This window comes from Populus alba, chromosome 15 (assembly GCF_005239225.2).
Source record: "Populus alba chromosome 15, ASM523922v2, whole genome shotgun sequence".
In the NCBI taxonomy this organism is placed as follows: domain Eukaryota; kingdom Viridiplantae; phylum Streptophyta; class Magnoliopsida; order Malpighiales; family Salicaceae; genus Populus; species Populus alba.
In genome coordinates, this window is record NC_133298.1 from 1,546,042 (window position 1) to 1,572,474 (window position 26,433).

Here is a 26,433-nt window from a genome sequence, read left to right on the forward strand (position 1 = left end):
AATATTTTGGAATCTATAGGTACCAAAATGAAATATTTCTGAATCAATTTTCTAACCTTATTAGGGCCTCTTCCCTTTCCATATTAAATAAAATCATATCAGTGATTTACCAGCACATAATCTCTCTCAGCCATGGCCACGCCTTCCATGGCCATTACTCTCAATTCCAATACTACCCCTATTAAACAGGAACACCAACACTCATCACCTCCGCCTCCACAACAACCACCAGTTGTCAAAAATGACCCACCGGATCTCCTAATCGAAATAGCACAAAAATCACCTTCAACACCCAAAGAACCTCAATTCTTGAAATCAATTAACGACCTAACCAATTTATCAGCCGCAATTGATACTTTTAAACGACGGTACGATGAGTTGCAGAATCACCTCAATTTCATCGACAACGCAATCACCGCCCGCTCCAACGAACTCGAACAAAAGACGCAACGACTGCAACAAACTCAAACAGAAAAAGCAAAAACGCCGTCGCCGGAAATTGTAGCTGAAATAACAAAAGTAACGGACACTGAAACCGCTGCTGCGGCAGCACCAGCAACGGAAAAACCGGAAATAAGGAGCTTGTGTCAAATGATGTGTGGAAGAGGGTTGCGGAAATATATAGTCTCGAATCTAGCCAATGTGGAGAAGCTTCGAGAAGAAGTTCCGGCAGCATTAAAATGTGCACCGAAGCCAGCTAAATTAGTGTTAGATTGTATAGGGAGGTTTTATTTACAAGGTAGTAAAGCTTATGAGAAGGAGTCTCCGATGATTACAGGGAGAGAAGCATCGATTTTGGTTTTGGAATTTTTTTTGTTGATTAGTGATCATGAGAATGCAATGGAGGCTGCGGTGAAGAAAGAGGCGGAGCAGGTGGCTGTAGCGTGGAGAAAGAGATTGATTAGTGAAGGTGGTGTGAGGAATAGCGGCGAGATTGATGCCAAGGGTTTGCTGTTGTTAATTGGAGGGTTTGGGATACCGAAGTTGTTTAGTGATGAGGATGTTTTTGATTTGGTTAAGTTGAGTAATTCGAGGCAGTTCGCTGATTTGGTTCGAAGATCGCGGTCTCTTGTTACTAGGGTTACTGGTATTTTTTCTTGGTGCTAGTAGTAGTAGATGCTTTAATTTTCAATTAGTTGAAGATTGTTTTTTGCTAAGTTAATTGTAGAAATGGGGTGCAAATATGTGTAGGAATGTGATGGAAAGGAAAATATACCCAATTTCTTATTCATAAAAACGGAGAATTTATTTTTAGACGGCAATTTAGAAGAAATTATGGATAGGATAGGTGGGTAGGAAATTCTTTATATTATGGAAGAGGAAAAGGGAAAGAAAGGAACTTGAAAACTATTATGCTACATGCTTTGATCAAACTTTTTCCTTTCAAAATTTCTGTTGTTAAAGATGGACCGTCATTTGTTGTTCTTTTATTTTATGATCAATGAAGCATATGTATGATGAACTGGACTCTAAATTTAGTATGGAGCACAGTAGGTGGTTCCTCTAAAGTTTGTTGTGTTTATAGTTTATAAGCTCCTAAAGTGATGAATTTTTTTTTTTTTGTTTTTTTACTAAACACTATGAGATCTATGCGGAGGGATTTTAGACATTTTATGTAGACTATTGGTTGGTAGTTGCTTATATTGATTCTAAACGCAGCAGAAAATAATTCTTTAAAACAATCACTGAAAGGGCTAGATTAAGGTGTGATTCCATGATGAACTTAGTTTATGAACGTTTACAGTTACCGTTGCTGCCTTACAGTTTCCATTGGAAATCATGATAGTCAATACTTTAATTCAAACTGCTTAGAGTAGCAGGTCTGTCTCTTTTGAGAGAATCTCATACCATGACCGATTGCAGTGACAGTCTTCATTAGATTCTTTTTGCATCATTATCTGTAGGTTGCAGCTCTATCTAATTTCTGCTACTTTTCCATGGTACTGGAATGTGAGAGAACTGAATTAAAATTTATTAACAAATGCTCCTATGAAATTAGTTTCAAGAGCATGCTTATAATTAATCATCATACCTGCAAGTTAATATTTGCTTATAATTGAGCCTCGTGGAAGTGTTTCTTAGATCAGGGCATTGCTTTTTTTCACCCTGTTATGGTGATAAGAAAAATGTTCTGAACCTTGGTTGCAACTTTCCCAGCTTCATTTTCTTGTCTTGAAATATTTGGAAGCAAATGAAGCAGGCAAGTAATATTAACAACTAACTCTAAAACTTCACTTTCCACTCTCAATATATAAATGCTGTTTGAAATGGCCTTTTGGCTTAGGGGTGGAACATAATGAAAGGATTCAATGGCTCGATGTAAAGTGACTTGCAAGATATGTTTCAATCTTTTTGTTATGTACCTGAGAAGGTAGATTTCATTTTCTATGTGCTGGGCTCTGCAAATCTGCAGCATTACTTTCTTCTAATAGGCATGTATCTGGAGAGTAAGAGTGCTGCCTGGTTAGCATCACCAGTGTTGATCATGAGGGACTGGAGGATGAATTCATGTTTCTGAGAATTGGGAATGTAGTCTTACTTTTTGATACTTGTCTAGGGTATCCATTTGTTTGTATGTGATTGCCATTTTGTTCTGAATTCCAAGAAGTTAAATTTGATCTTATTTGTCCATCTGTAAGCATTGTCTATTATCATGCATAGTCTCTTTCTTTTATTTTTTAGATTTTTTTCCAACACCATGCATGAACATATGCCATACAATGTTTGACTACTGCAGATATCATAGAGGGAATGATGAAGAAAGGAATGAAAATTGAGGCCGTTGATGTGGCTTGTATATTTGGAATCGAGGACAAGTTTCCTGCTCAGAAACTGTTGACTTTAATTTTGCAAGAGTCTAGAGAACCATTGAAGGGTAGAAAAAGAAAAGCAAATAATTCACCTGCAATACAGTTAGAGGTGACTTTGCGCTTTAAGTTTAAAAACACCATCCTCTTTGCTTTGCTAATAGTGCAAGGCATATCGTTAATTTTATTTTTTTTTACAGAAAGAGGCAAAGGAAAATCAATTGATTGCTCTGAAATCTGTGGTGAAGTTTCTTGAAGAACACCAGCTTGACCCCACAAAGCTTCTTCCTGGTTGGCAACTTGAAGAAAAGACAACAGAGCTGGAGAAAGATATTGCTGATCTGAATAAAAAAATAGGCAAGCTGCCTTTGTCAAAGAGACCGGAAAATGTGAATGAGGTGACAAATTACTGGAAGAGTCAAGAAATAAAACGTCGACGACTTGCAGAGAAAGGTTCACCCCTGATCTCTCCAGGTGTGAGGTTGCCTGATCAAATAGCTGCTAGCTACATGAATGGACAGAGCTCATATAACAGTGTTATGCGACTGAATGGTGGATTCCCCGGTCATGTCAACAACTATCCTGCTGGCACATCTGCTATGTATGGATCTAGTATAGGGCCTTTTCCTGAAAATGTTCTGGGCACATCAGCAAGTGGAATTGGTCTGTCAGCTGCATATGGTGGATCTGCTGGAGTTCACAGGGACATGCTAGTTGATGGGACAAGGCAGATAAAAGGTGGCAATGTTCCACAATATGCATGGCATAGGGCTGGGGACACTGCCCTACATGATGGGTCAGTGGGACATTGGCATCCTGCATCTGGTTTGTTTGGACAATCATCATCAATAGAAGGCTTTGCAGGTTTGCTGAATTCCCCACCTGCTGTTGCTGCTAATGGAAGCTCAGCCCCAGACCTTTATGGGTTCGCTGATGCTCCCTCTCTCGCTGCTAAGCACGGTGCAGCCTCTGATCTTTATGGGTTTGCTGATGCTCCTACTGTCGCCGCTAGTCAGACTGCAGCCTCCAATCTCTACAGGTTCCCTGATGCAGTTGCCTATGGCAGTACCCGGCATACTGGTCCATTGCCTCGTGGCTTGGGATCCCACCATTCATCTTACATGCGTTAAATAAGTTCAGATCTTTTCATCCTTTTAAGTTATACATGACACCTAACTTTCTTTACTGCAAAATTCGGTGGAAACATGATATCTAAGTTGCTACAAGAGAGCTCAGGATGTTAGATTTCTCTATCATTGCCTTGGGTTTTGGCTGTAAAGCGAACACAAACCTTCGCAATAAAAAGCGATGTAAATAATGAGTCTGTCTTCTTGTAGACTGCGCACTTCTTTCTCAACGCAGCAGTTCATTTCTGCTAGTGCTACAATTCTTAACTTGCTCATCCTTGGCTTTCTTTTAAAAATCATATGTTTGCATTAACTAACTGATGTCTCTTGCAGCTAATTACTTGAGGCATAGTGTAGTGGACTACGCCATTTATCTTCTTCATAAATGGATGTCTATATTTGATCAAAGTAGACTTCCAGCAACACATTATGATTGTGAATGCTCACATCGGCTTTCCAATTGGTTGCGAAGCATTGAAGTTTGAGATCGAGAACCCAACAATCTGGATTGTTGGCATCATTGGAAACTTAAACAAAAAAAAATTATTGTGAAAAGAAAAGGAAGCCACAAAAATATGGTTTGATGGAAGGTTTGGAGCAGCTATTTTCAAACCAAGAGAAGAAAATTCAGGCTCAAACTGAAGAGAAAGGAGGAAAGAAATAGAAAAGAAAATCCAGATTTCACTCTCGAAGGAAAGAAAGAGAATCAAATTCAGACTCAAATTAAAGGAAAGGGGGGGAATTTATAGGGAGAACGATGCCTTGTTTTCTGCTACACCTTGAAGCACTCTATGACAATTGAACTGTACATGGCTAATATTGGAAATCTAATTTATGACCCATCTTTATTATTGCTTATTTATAAAAATTACTGGCTTTATAAAAAACAAAGAAATAATGTTTTTAAATTTGTGTCTGGATAGATTTTTAACAATTCTGATTAATCATTTAAAAAAAAATTATGCAACGGGAAAAAGGATTGATCCAAGCATCCCATGAACTGGCATGAATTTTATGCATTGCTAAATGCTTGTTTTCCAAAAATATAGACAGATTCTCCTTCAGCTTAAGGCCTGTTGGCTCGGGGGGGGGGGGGGGAAGTGCCATGCTTGACAAAAAGACAGGCAAGGCATGATACAACCAAATATAAGTGGCACCAAGAGTATGATTTAGAAGATCACACTGCTAGGATAAAAGATGTATCTTTTCTTCCTTTTTTAGCATCCTAAAGAGAATAAAGGTTGAGGCAGCATTTCTGATTCTTTTTTTAGCATCCTAAAGAGAATGAAGGCTGAGGCAGCATTTTTGACATTAGCCCTTGGGTTCATTTCAGTGAACTTTGCTGGCTTCAGCTTTGGTGCACTGCAAGTGGGATTTTACAGAGGAAAATGTGGATTTGCAGATGTTGAGGCTATAGCGGCTGGAGTTATTACTGCTCAGTTCTTCAGGGATCCTTCAACTGTGGCTGCCCTCTTACGCTTGCAGTTCCATGACTGCTTTGTCAATGTAAGCTTACATTTCTGCATATTTTCGCCCAGGAATTAGAAACTCTTAATTCTGTTTGCATCTAATAATTTTAAGCTTAACCAACCTGCTATAATCCCTCCACGATCCACATAGCTAGAAGCATGGATGATGCATTGGTTTGGTTGGCAAGCAAGTTTTGTGTGCACTTCTCTTCAGTTTAAGCACATGCTAGTTTCTGCTATTTTATGCATGACTCATTTTGCACTAATATAACAATAAACAAAAATAATAGTAATGTTCTAATATTCTGAGTTAATTTCATGGAAGTTTTCAGAATTTTGCCCAAACGTTAGCTTGCTAAGAATTTTGGTATCTGTTCAAAGATGCGTATTGTTTGCATTGTCGATCGAGAGAGATGTAATTATTGAACTGATTAACTATTTGTTGGTGGAAATAATGATGATGAAAAAGGGGTGTGATGCATCAATACTAGTAGATGGAAGCAACAGTGAGAAAACAGCAATACCGAATTTGAGTGTCAGGGGATATGAAATTATAGACCAAGCAAAGGCTGCTGTGGAAAATGCTTGCCCTGGTGTGGTCTCCTGTGCTGATCTCATTGCAATAGCTACAAGAGATGTTGTTTTCTTGGTAATTGAGTCTCTCTCTTTGTTACAGTTTGTGATTGTTCAGAAAATCCAAATTGAGTTAACTAGTGATTCCTGTCCAGAGTGGTGGAGGGAGATACGATGTTCAAACAGGAAGAAGGGATGGTTTAGTCTCTGCATCTAAAAATGTGAGCCTGCCAGGTCCTGCAATATCAGTGCCCGAGGCCATTGCAGCATTTTCTGATAAAGGTCTCACTGTTACAGAAATGGTGCTCCTACTAGGTGCTCATTCTGTTGGGATTGCACATTGCTCCTTCATCAAAGACCGTCTTTTCAACTTCGAAAACACCGGCAGGCCCGATCCATCCATGGATCCTTTCCTCGAAAACATTCTGAGATCAAGGTGCCCTCCATTTGCCACAGTAGACAACACAGTGAACCTTGATCAAAACTCATTTAGCCCATTTACAATAAGCAATACATACTATCAGACTGTGATGCTGCATAGAGGCATTCTCCAAATCGACCAAGATTTAGGAACTGACCCCTTGACAATGCCTGTAGTGAAAAACCTGGCTAACGCGTTTGATTTCCCTGCCAGGTTTGGTGCTGCCATGGTTAAGTTGGGAGCTATAGGGGTTCTGACTGGCACACAAGGAGAAATTAGGAGATCTTGTAGGGCCACTAATAGGTAGTAGAAATTTACTCAAGTTTAGCACTGGCATTACAGAAAGTGGGGAGTCATGTTTACTTCTTTATGATTGTTTAAACACGAGTTCAGATTTTATGTTGTTTCAACTTTCAAGATGATTATCGGTTTTTATCAGTTTCCTCGAGTAAAAAAAGCTCCTTCAGCAGCTCTTGTATAGTCTTTCAGTTTAAGCGACTGTCAGTAATTTAAGAAAAGCCAGTCATGATCTAATTATCAAAAAACAAAATATTTCAATTACATGTTAAAATATATTCATTATTTGCTGTTATAAAAAAATTCATTAATCGGCACCTACCAAGATAGCTTCGTCAATTCATAGTGGCGTTACTAAAATCCCATATTAAACCATCATTTTTTTTCCCTCAAAATAAACAAACAAGTCTCATTTTTTTAGACAATTTAAGAATTTAATTATCCTAGGTTGCGGTTAGTAATGCAATACAAAGTATTTTTTAATTAAAAATATATTAAAATAATAGTTTTTGACATTAACCCATTAAAAATATTAAATAATATATAAAAATAAGAATTTAATATTTTTTAAGATAAAACAGTGTGATATCCATAAATTGTTAAAAAAAAACAATGGGGTGTCGATATATAATGAAGCCCTAAGGTAAGATGAATGGGTCAACATCGGTCCAATCCTTATAGCCCCTTTAGTGAACAGCCTTGACCCGGCCCGGCCCGGACCGACTCATACAATTGGCGCCTTTAACCAACAGAATAACCGACACCAACCTTCAACGGTCACAGCGGTTTGGCTTTTTGGAGGGAAGAGACCGCCATCCTTCTCTTCAATGTCTATATTAACTCTCTTCACTTTCCTTTTCTTTTAATTGTACTGAACAAGAATTCTCCGGGAATTCAAGAAATTGGTCTTCTGTACCGTGATTTCTCTCTCAAAAAATGGATCAAAGCAAGAAGAGAGTAGTTCCACTTCAACCAGATTGGTACTCTCCAAGAAGATTACATGACAGCCCCACTCAATACGAATTTCCAGTACAAAACTCTCTCCCTCACACTTCTTTTATCATGAACTTTTGAGTCTTGAATGCCCTTTTATTTTACAAAGAATTTCTTGATTATTCTGATTTTACTGTTTTCTTGTTTCTTGTTTTTGTATGTGTGCATAGGGCGATAGGTTTATACCAAACAGGAGTTTGATGAATCTTGATCAAGCCCACTGTTTGTTGACAAACAAAATCAAAGAAGTACACAATCCCAATTTCGGTGTAAGTCTCCTCCTTTTATGCCAATTGGGAAATGGGTTTTTTGTGTTTTGATTAAATTCATTACTGGGTTAAGATTATAAGGGTTCTGGGGTTAATTGCCTTCAGATTGTTTTTCTGTTTTTTGGGCTAGCTAATCACTTTTTGGGTGTTTATGGTTAATATTTTGTTTTGATCTTTGGCATGAAGAGTTTGTAAGAATTAGAAATTTTCGTGTGAACATATGGATTCTGGGTTTTCTTGATTGTAAACTGAAATCTCCAAATGTGTTTGTCTTTGAGGCAGAAAGGATACAGAGAAATGTTGAGGCAAAGTCTAACTTTGGACTCAGAAGGGAGACCATTTAGGATGTTGGTTTTTAGAGGAAGTCCAAAATCTAGGAGAAAGCGGAATTATGTTATTGATGAGATGAGAAGAGATATTGATGCAGAGGTATTGGGTAATGGAATCAAGCAACATGAATCTCGCCGCTTGCCTACGGTAAGTACTGGCTTTGTTTTCTTTGAATTTGATCAGTTAGAACATTGCATAGATGACAGTAACTAGTAGTAGAGTTGAACAATCATGTCATGATATATACTTGGAAAATATGGTATACAGTCATTTACGTTGTTTGAGGGCATATGCAGAAAGAAGTTAAGGTTCTGGATGCACCAAAAATAAAAGATGACTTCTATGTGAACCTCATGGATTGGGGAAAGAACAATGTTCTTGCTGTCGCGTTGGGCTCGGCACTATACTTATGGAACGCAGAGAACCAAGAGGTAAAGAAGCTTTTGGAAGTTCAAGGTGACAATGACTACCCAACAAGTGTAGCCTGGTCAGAGAAAGCCACAAGTTTGGCAATTGGATGCATGAAATCCAAACTTCAAATCTGGGATCCCGAGACTTCCAAATGTGTAAGTTTTCGGTGTTTCCTTTGGATTTGAGAATCTTTCTGGAACTTGAATTTCTTCTTATGGTAACATCATTATTTTTACAACTCACAGATTAGAAGCTTGGGAGGTCATCAAAGCAGGATAGCAGCCATTGCCTGGAATGGTCATACTCTAACAACAGGAAGCCGCGACAGATCCATTATTAATCATGATGGTTGTTAGGCTACTCTAATTCGCTTTCTTTCTTTTTTTACTTACCATTACTTCTCGACACAGTGAGGTGGTTTTAACTTTCCAGTTTCCTTATATCTGCAAATTCGTTGACAGTAAGAGTGAGAAACAGTCCAACTTCACGCATACAAGCACACACCGAAGAAGTATGTGGTTTGAAATGGTCCAGTGAAGGTAACGTGCTGGCAAGTGGAGGAAATGAAAGCTTTATATACATATGGGAAGCTTCGAAAATGAGCTCTTCGAACTTCTTGCATCGATTCAATGCCCATAATCAAGCTGCAGTCAAAGCACTTGCTTGGTGTCCCTATCAATTCAATGTACTGGCCTCGGGAGGAGGTACAGGAGATGGATGTATTAAGATATGGAATATAAATCAAGGGACTTGTACTCATAGCATTGAAACCAAAGCACAGGCAAGTTATGTTTTCCGGGAGCTTTTGATTATGCATCAGATTTTCAACTGTTGGCCATCAAGCAGAAAAGATTAATTCATGCACTTGTATTTGAATCATGAAGATGATTTTAAGTTAGCATTGATGATTTGATGTTGAATTGTTCAGATATGTGGACTGGAATGGAACAGACATCACAAGGAGATACTAAGTGGCCACGGCTATGGCAATTCCGGAGTTCAAAACCATCTATGCTTGTGGAAGTACCCTTCCATGACTAAAGTGGGAGAAATAAATCGTCATGGACGCAGGGTCATCAACCTTTCTCAGGTTTGAATTACCTAAGACCTTATCCGTTTAAGTTGAAATTGCTGAAAAATTTATTCTTGTAGCTACACAACCTGGACCTTAACAATTGGTTTGTTGCAGAGTCCTGATGGATTAACTGTGGTATCAGCTGGAGGGGATGAGACTCTTCGCTTCTGGGAGATTTTTGGACCACCTCGTGTTGAAAACTCTGCCTCAGATTTTGAAAACCTTTTGTCTTTCAAAACATCCCTCATAAGATGATTGCAAGTGGAACAGTTGTTTCATTGTTTGGTACAAGCTTGCTGCTTTTAATTTATTCTGTTAGCGTACAGATTTATAATGCACAGTTGTAGCTACATACAAGAAAAATACAAGTAACCCCCCACGTTTTGATAACAGAAGTGAACTGATGCTATTTTCCATGCATTTTTTGTGATTGATCATATCATAATCTACATGTCGTTGATTCTTTACTCATTTTTATCAGCAACAGTTTGGATATAGACTGCTGTATACGGACCAAAACTAAAATTGTATGCTTGTGGTGAAAAGGCATTAATGTTCAAGCAGCTATGCGTGCATTGGTGTTCATCTACATGCCTTGATAACACCATTTTTACATGATCAATATCATCTTATATTTCTGCAAATGAAACAGATCAAGAAACTAAGGCATCAATGCTTATATAATAATCCCAAACCAGGGGATTCACTGCATAGGGACTCTTGACCACTTCAGAAGTTGGAACAATAAGGTTACAAGGTTGAAACAAATTAGTGGGAATTTTCTACAATTAGATCTCTAATTCCTATCCAAAAAGAAAAAATGTTTAATTAACTAAATAAATGAAAGGTGTTTGATAGTAATGGTTTTATATTTTTCATTTATTTTTCAAAAAATAATAAAACACAAAATACTTTCAAAATTCACTATTAAAAAAAAAAAGGTTATTGAAGAGTTTTTTTCAGATTTTCACCATTTTTTCCTCTTCTTTTAGAAATAACTTGATACTTTTATTTTAGTTCAAAAATATTATTTAAAAGTGTATTTAAATTAAGATGATAATGTTATTGGAATTTTAAAAGTCATATTAAAAATATATCTTAATTATATAAATAACGAGTACCAAAATTTTAAACAAAACATTAGTTATCAACAACTACAAAATTTTCATCACTATAAAATATTTAAACAAATAAGTACTATCAATTCAATGTACTGGCCTCCGGAGGAGGCACAGGTGATGGATGTAATAAGACATCACAGCATTGAAACCAAAGCACAGGCATGTTATGCTTTGTGGGAGATTTTGATACTGCGTCAGATTTTCAACTGTTGGCCATCAAGCAGAAAAGTTTAATTCATGCACTCGTATTTGAATCATGAAGATGATTTTAATTTGGCATTGATGATTTGATGTTGAATTGTTCAGATATGTGGACTAGAATGGAACATACATCAGGAGATACTAGGTGGCCTAGGTTAGGGTTGAGTAAAAAAACTATGATTACCTCTAGCCATGGCTACGACGATTCCAGAGTTCAAAACATCTATGCTTGTGGAAGTACCCTTCCATTACTAAAGTGGGAGAAATAAATCGTCGTGAACGCGAAGTCATCAACCTTTCTCAGGTTTAATTACCTAAGAAGCTAAGACCTTAACCGTTAAGTTGAAATTACTGGAAAAATTATTTTTATAGCTGAGAACTTCCTGGACCTCGTCAATTGGTTTGTTGCAGAGTCCTGATGGATTAACAGTAGCATCAGCTGGAAGATGAGACTCTTCGCTTCTGGGAGATTTTTGGACCACCTCGTGTTGAAAACTCTGCCTCACATTTTGAAAAGCTTTTGTCTTTCAAAACATCCTTCGTAAGATGATTGCAGGTGGAACAGCTGTTTCATTGTTTGGCGCAAGCTTGCTTCCTCTGCTTTCAAGTTATTCTGTTAGTGTACAGATTTTTTAGTGCACAGATATCCATTTCCTTTCATCTGGGTAATCAGATTCATTGTACTGCTACAGATGTTGTATACAAGAAAAATACAAGCAACCCCCCATGTTCTGATAACAAGAGTGAATTGATGATATTTTCCATGCAAAAGATGAACCATTTTTGTGATTGATCATATCATAATCTACATGCCGTTGGTTCTTTACATATTTTTACCAGCAACAGTTTGGATAAAGAATGCTGTATACGGAACAAAACTAAAATTGCATGGTTATGGTTAAAAGACATTAATGTTCAAGAAGGCTAACACCATTTTACCATGGGTTCATATAGTTGGAAAGGATCTATTATATTTGCGACTCTCGGAGTTGCCATACATAGTGAGTACAGACTACTAACCCAAAAATTCTGTGTAGGTGGTCTTGAATGCATAGGAACTGCCTAACAGATAATTTTACCTTGAAAATAACAGTACTTGAAATATACATTTCCTTGTTTCCCATGTTGATATGGATACATGTTTGTAGTCTGTCCTGCTCAAACTGACCTCTTTATCACCTTCAAAGACAACGAAGGACGTTACAAGCCTCAACAATTTCCCGCATATAATAACTGCAAAACAGTATGAAGTCAATCAGTCTCAGAATCGTCAGCAACCCCATCTATGAAAATCTCTGCAGGTTCTTTGTCTGTAAAGTTCCCCTCCTCTTCCTCTTTTCTCTTTCTTGCTTCTTCTATTTCTCTCTCAGCAGCTCGAGCCCTTGCAACTTCAAGTCTCGCACTAACTGCATCCCATGACACCAGCCTTTCCATAAAATTTGATATATAATCAGGTCGTCGATTCTACATGACGAAACAACACATGATCACTAATCAAATGATTTAACGATGGACTACGATGGAAAGCAAACATAAACGGATGATTTATTACAATGAACCTCACCTGAAAGTCCAGGTAGTATCCATGCTGTTGAAAGAAAGCAAAATTGCAATGCCAAATCAGTGGTCAGTACAAATCAAAATTATTCTATAAAAGAAAATCAACATGGGAATTATTGAATAAACAACAGAATTATCGAATACCTCCCAAACATCAATTGTAAGGAGTGGCTGCAAGAAATAACCAACAGCATCAGATGAATGAACCAAACACAAACATCATAAGTGATTGGTAATGTTTCCTTTTACATTATCAATATCATGTTATATTCTGCAAATGAAACAAATCAAGAAACTAAGGCATCAATACTTACATAATAATCCCAAACAAGGGGATTCACGGCATTGGGACTCTTGACCACTACAAGCTTTTTATCCTCCTCTGATGGACAGGGATTTACAGCATTTCCAACATCAAGTCTATTTGCTTTGTCTAGAGAGATTAACATACAAGATATATTAATCTTACTTTCGGTGGTATAAACAAGCAAGTTATATTTACTCAAAAGAGTAATAGTAGGAAATATAATTGCTGGCATAGGGAAAGATCACTTACATACGAGCCAAGCCCATCCAGAACCAAACTGAGTAGCTGCAGCCGACTTGAACTCTTCAACAAATTTATCAAAAGAACCAAAATCTCTTTCCATCAACTGGAGAAGTTCCCCTGATGGCTTTCCTCCCCCTCCCGGTTTCATGGATTCCCAAAAGAATTCGTGGTTCCAGGCCTGAATCCAGATTAAAAACAAAAATAAAAAAAAATGCTTAGAACACCCAAAAATCAAAGTTCACAACAATAAAGTGAACTTGTATGCATGGGATGCTTTATTATACCTGTGCAGCGTTGTTGAAAGCAGGAAGTGGATCGCCCTTGTTGTATGTAATAAGCACAACATCATCTAACGACATGTCATCTAGCTCTGTTCCTTCAATTTGCTTGTTCAAGTTATTCACATAAGCCCTGTGATGCTTTCCCCAGTGATACTCAAATGTGTCTTTGCTCATATGCGGCTCTAATGCATTCTGTCAAATAATAAAAATCCAAAACCTTTATCTCACTCACTGTCAAGTAACTTAATTTCTTGAAAAAGAAATTGCTTTGTTTCAAATCTTACCATGGGATATGGAGGAGGTTTCAGCTCAAATTTTGCTGTAACTGTCAAAGCACTTGCCTTTCTGGTACATTGCCTCTACAACATAGAAAATAAGTGCAAAGTTCAGTCCCTTTAATTTGCCAACTTAATAAGCATTTCGTCGAACATCATAAGCGCACAAACTGCGAGGCTAATTACAGAAGCACTAAATGTTCTGACTGGCTGTCCGTGTAATAGTGGCAACCTCGACAATGCAGACATTGTCGGTATGCATACCTTAAAGCAGAGGAATAAAACATATATACAGGTTATTAGATAGGCAAACTGAACTACCTTTGTCCATTGCAGCCCACTAGTTGTTCCTCTAAGACCTGAAATGCCAGAAAACACCGTGAGTTGGAGAAAGCAAGAAAAGGGAGAGTGGGTGAAGGAAAATAAAAGATGGGTTTGCATCAATTTGGGACCTTGGCTTGGAAATAGTGAGCATGTTAGTGGATTAGCTGCAGTAGCTGTTGCTGCTGCTGCAACCATTTTTTTTTCCCTCTCTGTCAGTTTCTCTTTCCTCCCAATTTTGAACTTTAAGCTTGGATACTAGAAACGCGAGAATGTTCTTCAAAAATACTAGAGAAGTTTGGATATGGACCCTTGATTTTGCCACAGCACCAATTTGGATGTTAGATCTGTGCCCTTGATTTTGCCAGGTAAGATTGGACTTGTGTAGAGCTCAAAGTACTTCCTGGCAGTACTAAGGCCCCATCAGTATAGTACAAATTTGGGTACGATAGATGGATTTAAAATGATGTGATTAGGTTTCACCAAAACAAAATACAAAACAAAAGGAGTGATGTGATTAAGACTCAAGCAAGGATAAACCTTCTCAGGTTGGTTGACTTTTTATTTTTATTTTTATTTTTTTACATCCCCTTTTTGGTTTTCTGCCTGTGGAGATGTCACAAGAAGTTCTCAAGATTTTCTAGCAAGCATTATATTATATTTGTTTAGATTACCAGCAGAAGGTAATTTGCAGATAGGTACCTAATTGATTGTACATCAGAGAATCCCTCAAAAGGGGGAAAGGAAGGAAGTTGATGCCTTGAATTGCAGTAAGATGAATCAATGCTAATAAACACAAGGATTGAGGGAAAAACTGTGAGTTCTCTTATGAATTGTGATAAAATGAGATCTCTGTAGACTGTACTTCATGGTCTCTCAAATTCCTTCAGTAAAGCTATCAAGGAAATATCCAATTATGCCCATGCTCTTTTTCTAGGGACAAGGTCTGATGTCTTAATCTCATCAATCTTGGCTGCGACAATGAAATCGGTCATGCTCAAGCCTCCTGCAATTCAATGGAAAATTGTTAAATTTCAAGTGCTTTCAAAGAGATCATTTAATTCAGGCAGCAAGGAAATTCAGGAAAGAGAATATTGTGAGTGATTTTAAAGCTTACCAAGGGATTCAGTCCAAAGTTCGGCTCTAACTTGATTCTGTTCCAAGTGCACATCTGGAAAATTGCCACATGATTCTGTAACTTTGTAAATTCTATTGACAAGCTCAACACCACATTTAAAATCTCTCAACTTCTTTATCGAGGAGTCTCCAGCCAAGAACCTCCAGACAATTTTTTCCGTTAAGCAGGACATATTGATGCTTTCACAGGTGGAAGTGAAACATGGAACTTGCAGACTTTACTTAATATGCCAGTGCAAAGGAAAAATCAAGGCTGGATATGCTACCTTTGCTTGTGTCTGTCAGCATTCGAAATGAAACAGAAGCAAATGCACTGAAACACTAGAACAGCTTGGAGAGAGAGAAATATAGGATTAAAAGTTTACTTCTTTTATCTGGTTCCTAATCCAGGAATGAGATAATAAAAGGAATTAAATAAAGAATAAGCAATTCAAAAATGCAAGGAACTTCACTTATTAATGCATTTCAACACGATCTGATGCCAGAATGAGTTGCTTCTTGATAAAGATTTTTCTCTTGGAAACACACCGCTAATCAGTTTCTTGGGGTTGAGGAAAATGAAAATGTTACATAGAAGCTCTAGAAAAAAGGACATCTTATCTACTAAAAGCCTACTTCAAAATCCCTGAGAATTCTATTAAGAACACGACTAAGGAAGACCAACAAAGGAACCACAAGACTTGTCTTGGTATGCAGAATAAGCACTTCATTTCAGAAACAAGTCCTAATAAAGAGAATAAAAAAGCCCACAACCCAAAATGCAGAGACAGATTGATCGGAAAGAATTGGTCACGATCGGAAAGAATTGGTCACAGCATCAAAGAATGAAACAAACACCTACAGTCTGTAAATTTGTCAAAATTACAAATTGTGGCACGGGATTTGCCATTTCTAAAGCTTCAAACTTTAAATCTTACAAGAAATTGATGATTCCAGCTTTATAAGAACAAAACCGAATGAGTGCTCTTCGATTTCCCTTCTTCGATATCTACTAATGTTACAAAGTGAGCAATTTTAGCTAGTATATCAATTCCACCACCACACAACTACTAACATTTATAAGTAGATTTTGAAATTTCTCAACAAGCATATACTCACACAGGGTAAATTAATTTGAACTAACTAGAAGTCTAGAACTTATACAACATGTTGCATATAGCAAACCACATCCTTAAAGCTGAAAAGAGGGGCAAAATATCCATATGGGAACTCAAGATTCACCTTCTTTAAAAGATTTTGAGCATCAACCTTTGACATGGGGTCTTGCAGAGGAGATATAAGAGTACACTCTTGCTGGGAAAGAGAGAGTGCAGAAACAGTAGGAATGAGAATCTTATGTTCAGTATCAACATTGCCTAACACTTTCTCAGCAAAAGCACTCTCTATTTCAGCAGGAAAAGGGTCTCTAGCACCAAATTCACTTAACTTATCCCCCATAGCTTGAATCCTCAAGGTGGGGATTCTGGTGGGAGTCAAGATGGAGACTTTGAAGTGGTGATGGTGGTTGTGTGGAGAAGAGAGCTTGGAGAGTGGGAGAGAGAAGGGTATGTAAGTGGTGGTTGTAGCGGTGGTGGCCATGGTGGTTTGCTAGACTTTTGGTGGTGATTGCGGAAGCAAAGTTCAAGGAGGTTTGTCTTGTCTTGCTGTGTTATCTGGTGGTTAGCAACTTAGAAGCTGTTTGTTTACGCGTTAAAAATCACGTTTAACATAAAACACAGGAGGCAAGTATTTGGTAACGGAAAAACCACTAATTATTGTTCATGAATCCCATTAATTTCTGTGTTAGAAATGCAAGCGTGAATGAAGAGCTAAAGGCTGCTTTTCTTGGACTGTAGTTGGTTTTTTTTTTAATTTAATTTAATGTGTTGAGTTTTTTTTTAAAAAAAAATAATTAGTTTAGAGTGAATTTTATACTTGATAATATTTTATTTAATTTTATTATACGCTAAAAAAATTATAAAAACTATAGTTCTTGTCGGATGTATTTTTGTACGTAATGGAATTGTAAATAGTTTTAAAGAATAATAAAAAATATTTTATATTAAGTATGATTTATTTCATGATGTAATAACAATAGTTAAATTCACAATATTTAAATTAAAAATCATCAATATTAATATATATTTTTTAAAATTATTTTATAACCTCAATTTTAAAAGCATTCTTAACCAAACACATTAAACTACTTTTTGTTCAATCTTAATTTCAACCACAGTTTTTAATCAAACATCTATTTTTTCAAATCAACCTTAACTAAAAACATCTTTTATAAAACAATTTTTTTCAAATCACAACCACATCAGCAAAACCAAACAAACTCTTAGACAAGACTTATTTCAAGGATCGTCCAGTTACTCGGGGCAGGGATGAAGTGCCACGTCATCCTGATGACGTGGGTGTCAATTTAAACTACCTGCCGTTTCAGTAAAATGGAGATAACGTCAGTTTGACTCTCTAACATGCCAGTTATCATTTAAACATGTGATCAACGCAGCTGCTAACCCAATTGAATTGTTTTTTGTTTTCTCTGCAATAAAACATTGAATATTAAAGTAGAATTCCATATTAGGAAGGTGAGTCGAAGGGACAGGCTCCCCGGAAGGATGAGTTCAAAACTATTAAACAAATACGGCTTCCTATAATTTATAATTTTTTTATTTTTTATTTTTATTTTGTTCTAACCAAAGTTGTTAATACCGTTCCGTTTCGCCCGAAATGCCAGAAACGTCTCATACCAGTTAAAAAAACAAAACAAAACAGAACAAGTTTCACCTCACTTAAAATCTCGGGTTGATCCGGAAATTCCGGTCAAATTTCGGCCGGAACATTCCGGCTGAATTCCATGTGTTCCGTTTCGGGGTAAAGCCATCGAGTCAAAGACTCGAAATTAAACCCGGTTCATTTTCATTAACTGCACAGTAAACTAAACCAAAAATACCAAATCCCTAATTTCTCTTTCCCCTTGCATACTCAAGTTCCCAACCAAAACAATTACAATTGGCATCTTGTCTTTCAGTTTCACAAACTCCCCCTCCAATCTTTCCTCTTCTTTGTTGTTGTCTTGATCTTACATGCTGCAATAACTGCACTGCTACTCCTACAAGGCTGCAACCTAACTTTTCAATCGAAGCGGCTCAATCAACATAAAAGAGAAGGAGCCCCCTGCAACCTGGCAAAGAACCAGAAGACTCATTAAATCTCGCTTTGTGGCCATCCGTTCCCTTCTCAAATAATTGTCTCTGCAGTCTGTAGAGCTAAAATGAAAAAAGCATGAACTTAGTTTTGTTAACTTACACTGCTGGAATGTTAATAGTCTTAGGCTTGCCATAAATTCAAAGGACAAAACACTTTAGAAAGTTGTCTTTTATGATAAATGGCTTTGATTTCTACGTTAAAAGTATATATATTTTTTTGATAAATCAAATTAAGAGATAGCTTACTACAATGAATCCACTGTTTAGGACTTAGGTGATGTGAAATATGATGTTAGATAAAATAATTTTTTTTTAATCTTGACTATTTATGAATATTTTAAATTTTAAAATTATATTACTTTGACATTGTGTTTGTATTTTATAATGCATAATTTATCTTGAATTTGAATTATATATATATATAGATAAACAGTACAACTCCGAAACGGCATGCCGAAATACTCCGAAATCAAAACATTTCGTTCCAATTGAAAAAACAAAAAACCTGTCGAAACAGAATTGACAACCTTGTTCTAACATACTATAAAGTTAGAGAGCCAAATTGACCCAAGACTAGAAGAAGGAAGAGGATAACTGAAAGAGGGGAAACAGACACTCTTATTGATCACATGTTTAAATGATAACTGGCATGTTTTTTTTTTTTTCTAGGAAAATACGAATGCCTGAATATTCAAATGGTTGGCACCGTTTATTAGAATTTTAATTCTATCGGACTTTTCGCATTTAAAAGCCTTCGCAATGGAGGACCATCTGCTTAGCGCTGTCGTTCTGGCCTCCCACGCGCGGCCGAATCAAATTCCCTCTTCCGGGTCCCTCGAGACGAAGAGCTGTCCCTTAGCGCAGTTTTGAGCTCATCCTTCCGGGGAGCCTGTCCCTTCGACTCACCTTCCTAATATGGAATTCTACTTTAATATTCAATGTTTTATTGCAGAGAAAACAAAAAACAATTCAATTGGGTTAGCAGCTGCGTTTATCTTTGCTGTATTATTTGCGGATGAATGATAAAAAGGACGGGGCTAGTGAGGGAGATGAATTTATATCCAAAATTCAGTACGGTATTTTTAATTTTTCTCAAAAGAAACCCAAAATGAATTAGCTCTATTAAAGTGAAGTTAGATATTTAGATTTTTTTTAGTACAAAAACTTTGTTCTTGGATTTCATGTAGATATCAAAAACATTTTTATTATTTAATAGTATTCAACTTTAACAAATAAGTATGCAGAAAATTAATTTACTTTTATGTTTTCAAAATATTTTTGAAATAATTTAAAAATTTTTATTTTTTATTTTAAATTTATATTTTTTATATTTTTATATTATTTTGATGTGTTGCTATTAAAAATATTTTTAAATAAAAAATATTTTAAAAAGATGTTTACAAATATATTATTATTTTCCGTACACCGAGGAGTCCACAACACCATGGTGTGGAGTGTGTGCTCGGGCTAGGAGCTCAAAATATCTCAAATCCAACCCGATGTCCACACAATTATTAGCTCCACAAGGAACACATAAAATCGGCTACTTAAATTTCGAAGGCAGTCTTTTTTATATTTATGGATTTAAGGTTGAAACGGAGCAAGTGTCTTTATCATCCCACAAGTTTGAAAATATAACTATGTTTTTTAAAATATTTTTTATTTAAAAACATATATTAATAATATTATTTTATATTTTAAAAATTATTTTTAAAATCAGCATATCAAAATAATTTAAAAATATAAAAAACATATTAATTCTAAATAAAAAAAAATTCAAATATTTTTAAAAAACATTCCCAATCAAGCATATCATGAGAGTCCTAAACGCAATAAACCAGGACTTTCTAGATCGCTATAACGTAATATTGCACAAGTCATTATCAGAATAAATTTCATCAACCATAAAATAAACTCTTCATCTGTTCAACTTCTTGTACCATCCACCGAGTGAACCAAGCATCCAGAGACGAGATATTCTTGATCTAAAAACTGAAGATTTTTCAAGAACATGAATGGTCTCAAAAACCATTGCACCCACATCGTTGCCTTTTCCCTTTTCTTCCTCACTTTACTTTGTGGGTTAATCCTCTATAATCCGGCCACGTTCCAGTCTGCCTTTCCCTACACAGTAAGCATGCCTTCTTTTCTTCGTTAGTATTATTCTTTGATACTCTTTCTGTTCGTCATATATATATGATGTAGGCTTCGATACTGTTTCTGATGTTTTGCTAAATGTTGTTTTTTTTATCAGTACGAAGAGGGACTGATCCTAAATCTTACAGAATATTGAGCTCTATGTTGAGACTTGATTCTTAACATTTGGTATTGATTTGTTTGGTATTGCAGAGGAAAGTGATCATGACTAGTCAACAAGATGAGCTTGAACTGGCTTTGGCCGAGGCATCGACGGAGAGCAGAACAGTGATAATTGCTATGGTAAACAAAGCCTATGTAGAGGGTGATGATAAGTCGATGCTAGACCTTTTCTTGAATGGTTTCTGGTTCGGTGAAAACACGAGAGATTTGGTTAACCATCTCTTGCTTGTTAACGTGGATCAAGCGTCCTACGAACGGTGTAAGTTTCTTCGGCTTCATTGTTACAAACTTGAAACAGATGGTGTGGAATTTGATCGCGAGGAAGTTTACATGTCCAATGAATTTATCAAGATGATGTGGAGGAGAACCTTCTTTCTTGGAGAAGTACTTGTGCGTGGCTAAAACTTCATTTTTACGGTATGTTTTCCAGTACCTTTGTTTTAAATGGCAAATAGGCCATGGTCTCAACCTCTTTTTTTAACACAAGAAAATTAAATTGAGAATTTCTTAAAACGGGATGTTAATGTAAATTGAATTGTAGTTCATAAACGTATCAGTTATCATATCTACCTTTCTTCCAGGGAACTGACGATCGATTCTTTCCTTTACAGGATACTGATGTATTGTGGCTAAGGAACCCATTTCAGAGGCTGAGCTTCAACGAAAACATTGATCTACAAATCAGTACAGATAGATTCAATGGTGATCAGTGGTCACAGCGCAACCCCATAAACACTGGCTTTTACATGGTCAGGTCAAACAAGAAGACTGTTCAATTATTTGACTTGTGGTATTCAAGGAAAGAAGAGTCTATTGGACAAAAAGAGCAAGACGTTCTAGATGGAATGCTGCATGGAGAGGTGTTGAAAAATCTAGGCCTTAGAGTGAGATTCTTGAACACCCTCTACTTTAGTGGATTTTGCCAAGACAGCAAGGACATTAGAGCTGTCACGACTGTTCATGCAAACTGTTGTCGAACTGTAAGTGCCAAGGTTGCTGACCTTTCCGCTGTTATTGATACTTGGAAGAGATTCAAGCGCTCTGCGGCTAATGAAACGTTCACGTTTGGAGATTTGAGGCATGCGGCCTGTGCACATTCATGGGGAAAATAATATGGTTTTGGATGAATTATTTCGTCTAAGGTTATTATATATATATATAGACATAGGAATTATCCAATTGTTGGAGAGAATATTGGAATGCAGGAGTATATATTGATTATACTGCTTATGTATTGATTTTTAGGATATCAGTTTTCTTGATCCAATGGCTGGTTAAATGAATTTTTGACTTTGCACAAGGCTAACCAAATTCATAAAATCATGATGTTCATTTGCAGGTGGGAAGGCCCAAAATTTTTGGGATAACGATTATATATTTTTCTAATCCTTCAAAAATAAATCCAGTTCTAATCTCTTGGCTGCCCGTTGGCACCCAAAAGAATTGTTCCCATCAGCTACGAAATCCAACATTCTATTGCCTGGGCTGTGTAGCCCACAATATTGTTATGGGCTCCTTCGTGTAGAAAGCATCCAATTAAAAACTCGAAATGAATCCAAAAACAGAAAAACCTTTCTAGGTTAGATATTTTTAGGTGATTTTAAGGTAAAAAAATATTTTTGTAAAATTACTAAAAATCAATTATTGAAATTAATGTCAAAGTCTCTATGTCTGAAATCTTGTAATTTTTTTCTCTTTCAAACTAGTGATTGAAAATAAAAAGATAATTTTTTTTATTAAAATTGAATTGCAAAAAAATGAGGGACCTAATAAGGTATAATTTGAAAAATAAAGGGCTAAATTGAACTTTTAATGTGAACTTTATACACACCATGCATTTTGTGTCTTTTCCGCAGTAATTCTATTTCTTTTAATCTTGTTATTGGTCAACAAATTTAAATTATTTGTTTTTTAATTTGACCTAAAAAGAATGCAATCGTAAAAAATAGACTTGAGGACCAAAGTAAAAAAAAAAAATTGAATAATAAATCTACAGTGAAATATGATAAAGTGAACAATATTTTTTGGCACAGTGATTTCCCTACCATGTTTAGAGTTTCGTTATTAGACATGTCCAGTATGTGCTTCTTGTCACCTTTAATTTGCAGTATATCCATTGAACTAGAGGATTTTACTTATTTTCCTACCAAAACGTCTTTGACTAAAATTAGGAAGCAAAATGTCTCTCTTAGGACAGTTTCTTAGTTTGGTAATAAATACTGTTTATAGGTATTGCAAGGGCTTAAGTGCTTGCCTAACATCTAAACCACTCTTACCAAACAAAAAGGAGTGTAAGGAGCCCCGACTTCCCCGTTTATTTAAGCCTTTTCTCTTCTTATGTTGCCTATAAATATTTGAAATCTTCCATAAAATATAGCCAAGATAAGATCTAGTCGCAAAAATGAGCACAGGCAAGGTTACAGGCATTGCGGCTGTCGTCATCCTTCTCCTTGTGTCCACCACTGCTGGTTCTAAGGACACAGGTCCAATACCAGGCGAACCATCCAGCCTGAACTCCTGGTTCCATGCCAATGTCAAGCCCTACACACAACGTAACGGCGCCCTAGACCCTGCCCTTGAAACTGCCGAGGCGAAACCGAAAACCATTGTGGTCAGAAAAGATGGAAGTGGTGATTTCAAAACCCTGACCGGCGCTGTTAGAAGTATTTCGTCGGGGAATACTCAACGTGTAATCGTCGATATCGGTTCCGGAGTCTACAATGAAAAGATCCAAATCGGGAAAGAAAAGCCTTTCGTTACGTTTAAAGGATCGGCTAGTAGCATGCCAACCTTGACTTTTGCTGGCACGGCTAGGGTATACGGAACTGTCTATAGCGCCACCTTGCAAGTTGATTCTGATTATTTTGTAGCTTCTAATATCATTATTAAGGTAAGGATTACTCAACAGAATGTTGCCCACATTTCTCTGTTCATCTTCTTTGATTTAGGGTTAATGTTTTCTGTGATGTCATAAATTAAATTTTATATATGGAATTGTTGGGTAAGAATTCTTCGCCGAGGCCGAGTGGGAAATTGAAAGAACAGGCAGTTGCTTTGAGAATTGGGGGAGACAAGGCTGCTTTCTATAATTGCAGACTCATTGGGTTTCAAGACACGTTGTGTGACGACAAGGGACGCCATTTTTTCAAGGATTGTTACATTGAAGGCACTGTTGATTTCATTTTCGGAAGCGGAAAGTCCCTGTACTTGGTAACCTCCAAAAATTAACTCTAATTCAAAATTAATTAGTAATAGATCCGTTTAAATTCCTGAGCATTTAAAGTTGGTTTGAAATTTATTAATTGCGAATTAACTAATGTAGGGAACGGCGATAAATGTACTAGCAGACCAAGGATTGGCAGTGATCACTGCACAGGCAAGAAACAAAGAAGACGATACTGGATTTTCTTTTGTTCATTGCAAAGTAAATGGAATTGGCAAGGGGGCATTTTTAGGACGTGCATGGACAGAAAGACCTCGGGTGGTGTTTGCTTTCACCACCATGAGCAGTGTGGTCGACCCTGGTGGATGGTCCGATAATCAGCACCCTGAACGAGACAGGTAAACTGATTCATCTTGTTTTTTTTTTTTAATGTTTATTTGGTATTGTGATAACTAATAATTATTTTTTATTTGAAAAATATATTGAAATAATATTTTTTATTTAAAAAATTTTTTTTATATCCGCACATCAAAACGATCTAAAAACATAAAAAAAATTAATTTAAAGCAAGAAAAAAAATCATTTTTTTAAAAAAACATCAAAAGCAATATCAATTGAGTTTCATAATTTATAGTCTTTATATATATATATATATATATATATATATATATATTCACTTTTTGAAAAATCTCATACAATATTTGAATGAGTGGATATGGCATTCCAGCAAGTTTTTGTGAATTCAATGGTTAAATTTTTTTGAAAAAAGAATTGGGAATCATTGTTTTTCCTAAGATTAGTATTTTTCTTATTCTAAATATTACTTTCATTGGTAATTAAATGGTAATTGGAATTATATAGGGAAATGTTACTCCATAATTAGGAACCGCCTTGCATGGCCTTGCATGTCTTATTTGGCAAGTACATTTAAGTTGCCAGCTACAAGTTAATTTCCAATCAAAGTGCTAATTAATCAACGACTACCGTTAATTAAGGAAACAAATTGGATTTTTAATTTAAAAAATCAATTTCGGAAGGAAATGCCCTCGGTAGGAATCAAGGACGGAGTTTTCAAGAAAGTGATTTGGAGAAACATTTTTAAAATGGTTTATTAGGAATATTTTACATTTAATTATAAACCTGCGAAAATAAATGTTTTTTCGAGGAATATCAGATAATTAACGTTGGTGGAAGGAGAACTCTGGCCTTATATACCAATTTTATGAATTAATAATTTATATATTAAGCTTGCTTAATGCGCAGGATTGTTTCATTTGGAGAATACAAGTGCAAGGGGCCAGGATCTAACCCAAGTGGCCGTGTCAAATTCAGCAGGCAGCTAACCCCCCAGCAAGTGAACCCCTTCCTTTCTCTTGCTTATATCGAAGGTTCCAAATGGCTGCTCCCTCCTCCAAATTAAGGTGGCGAAGTGTTTATTTCTAATTAGAGCATAGATGATATTTAAATATTTATGAAAATAATAATAATACGTATATAGAGAACTAATTAAGTATAACAGGCCAGACAACGAGGCAGGAGATATAGAATAGCGTGCACGTAGCAACTGAAATATTATGGAATAGCGGAGAAACCAAAAGAAAAAAGATCGGATTCTATTATTGATCGATGTACAGTTTTCCCGCTAGTCATGAAAAGTTATTTATTTATTATATGATTTTATGTGTTTCCATTAATTAATAAAGCATGGTTTAGAGCCTTCTCGGGAAAAAAATGCATGCTATAACATATATATATATATATATATATATATATATATATATAATGTATTTATTGAGTCTTAAATATTACACTACTCTTTGAAATAATCATATAAATTGCCTAATGTGTGATTTAAAAAATAAGATATCATAAAATTACAAATATTATCCAAGAATTTAAAAATTTTAACAAAAACCTCCTTCGTGTTTAAGTAAATATTACAAAAATTATAACCTAAGTCAGGCTAGTTTGCTCCATAAAAATCACCAGTTTGAATCTCACAAATCTCAAGATCACTGGAGGCTTTACATGATCGTTAATTTCAGGACTCGTAAAATTAGTTGAGATATGCATAAACTGATTTAAATATCAATATTAATCTAAAAAAAATATTATAAAAATTATCGTTCATACCTCAAATGCCTTTAATATTTTAATATAGTCTCCTTTAACAATAAAGAGATTTCAAGACATTAATGAAATTTTTGATGCAACAAAGGAATTTTAAATGGTTATTGAAATTTTATGATACTTTAACAGAGTTGTTGTAATTTCCTTTTGTGGAATTGATGAAAATCTTAGTTATCCTTAATTGAATAAAGTGAAGATGGACGTTGGAAGAGGCAAAAACTTGTAAGAACTTGATTCTCATCTGTAAGCTTAAAGAATAATTTATTTTTTACGTGTGAAAAGAGTGCTTGGAAATGTTATAATAGTTGCTTTTTAAAAATTTTTTATTTTAAAATATATTAAAATAATTATTTTTTATTTTTAAAAAAATTATTTTTTATATTAGCACATCAAAATGATCTAAAAATAT

The 26,433-nt window shown here is 35.8% G+C and overlaps 5 protein-coding genes and 2 pseudogenes across 5 annotated transcripts; 5 read left to right on the forward strand and 2 right to left on the reverse strand.

Moving 5' to 3' along the window:
- Positions 1 to 73: 73 nt before the first annotated feature.
- LOC118028271 (protein FRIGIDA) lies at positions 74 to 4,209 on the forward strand. The gene is made up of 3 exons (XM_035031809.2): positions 74 to 1,087; positions 2,738 to 2,919; positions 3,008 to 4,209. The coding sequence occupies exons 1-3, from the start codon at positions 133 to 135 to the stop codon at positions 3,935 to 3,937; spliced, it is 2,067 nt and encodes a 688-aa protein (XP_034887700.1). The 5' UTR covers positions 74 to 132; the 3' UTR covers positions 3,938 to 4,209.
- An 835-nt stretch (positions 4,210 to 5,044) lies between these two features.
- Positions 5,045 to 6,897, forward strand: LOC118028270 (peroxidase 60). The gene is made up of 3 exons (XM_035031808.2): positions 5,045 to 5,440; positions 5,873 to 6,052; positions 6,132 to 6,897. Exons 1-3 carry the CDS (start codon positions 5,219 to 5,221, stop codon positions 6,702 to 6,704), a joined length of 975 nt encoding a protein of 324 aa, XP_034887699.1. The 5' UTR covers positions 5,045 to 5,218; the 3' UTR covers positions 6,705 to 6,897.
- Positions 6,898 to 7,472: 575 nt separating this feature from the next.
- LOC118028268 (cell division cycle 20.5, cofactor of APC complex) lies at positions 7,473 to 10,206 on the forward strand. Its single transcript, XM_035031807.2, has 8 exons — positions 7,473 to 7,723; positions 7,858 to 7,956; positions 8,239 to 8,433; positions 8,583 to 8,852; positions 8,943 to 9,045; positions 9,159 to 9,478; positions 9,626 to 9,787; positions 9,887 to 10,206. The coding sequence occupies exons 1-8, from the start codon at positions 7,631 to 7,633 to the stop codon at positions 10,025 to 10,027; spliced, it is 1,383 nt and encodes a 460-aa protein (XP_034887698.1). The 5' UTR covers positions 7,473 to 7,630; the 3' UTR covers positions 10,028 to 10,206.
- Positions 10,207 to 11,141: 935 nt separating this feature from the next.
- LOC118028266 (superoxide dismutase [Fe], chloroplastic) lies at positions 11,142 to 14,494 on the reverse strand. Its single transcript, XM_035031806.2, has 9 exons — positions 14,213 to 14,494; positions 14,082 to 14,119; positions 13,770 to 13,844; positions 13,489 to 13,677; positions 13,211 to 13,382; positions 12,969 to 13,087; positions 12,799 to 12,825; positions 12,659 to 12,682; positions 11,142 to 12,558 (listed from the first exon to the last, which is right to left on the reverse strand). Exons 1-9 carry the CDS (start codon positions 14,277 to 14,279, stop codon positions 12,346 to 12,348), a joined length of 924 nt encoding a protein of 307 aa, XP_034887697.1. The 5' UTR covers positions 14,280 to 14,494; the 3' UTR covers positions 11,142 to 12,345.
- A 325-nt stretch (positions 14,495 to 14,819) lies between these two features.
- LOC118028267 (probable pterin-4-alpha-carbinolamine dehydratase, chloroplastic) lies at positions 14,820 to 16,920 on the reverse strand (annotated as a pseudogene).
- Positions 16,921 to 20,230: 3,310 nt separating this feature from the next.
- Positions 20,231 to 21,993, forward strand: LOC118028265 (uncharacterized protein At1g28695-like; annotated as a pseudogene).
- Positions 21,994 to 23,068: 1,075 nt separating this feature from the next.
- On the forward strand, positions 23,069 to 25,626 carry LOC118028264 (pectinesterase PPME1). Its single transcript, XM_035031804.2, has 4 exons — positions 23,069 to 23,621; positions 23,738 to 23,941; positions 24,054 to 24,292; positions 25,158 to 25,626. The coding sequence occupies exons 1-4, from the start codon at positions 23,133 to 23,135 to the stop codon at positions 25,312 to 25,314; spliced, it is 1,089 nt and encodes a 362-aa protein (XP_034887695.1). The 5' UTR covers positions 23,069 to 23,132; the 3' UTR covers positions 25,315 to 25,626.
- The last annotated feature ends 807 nt before the right edge of the window (positions 25,627 to 26,433 follow it).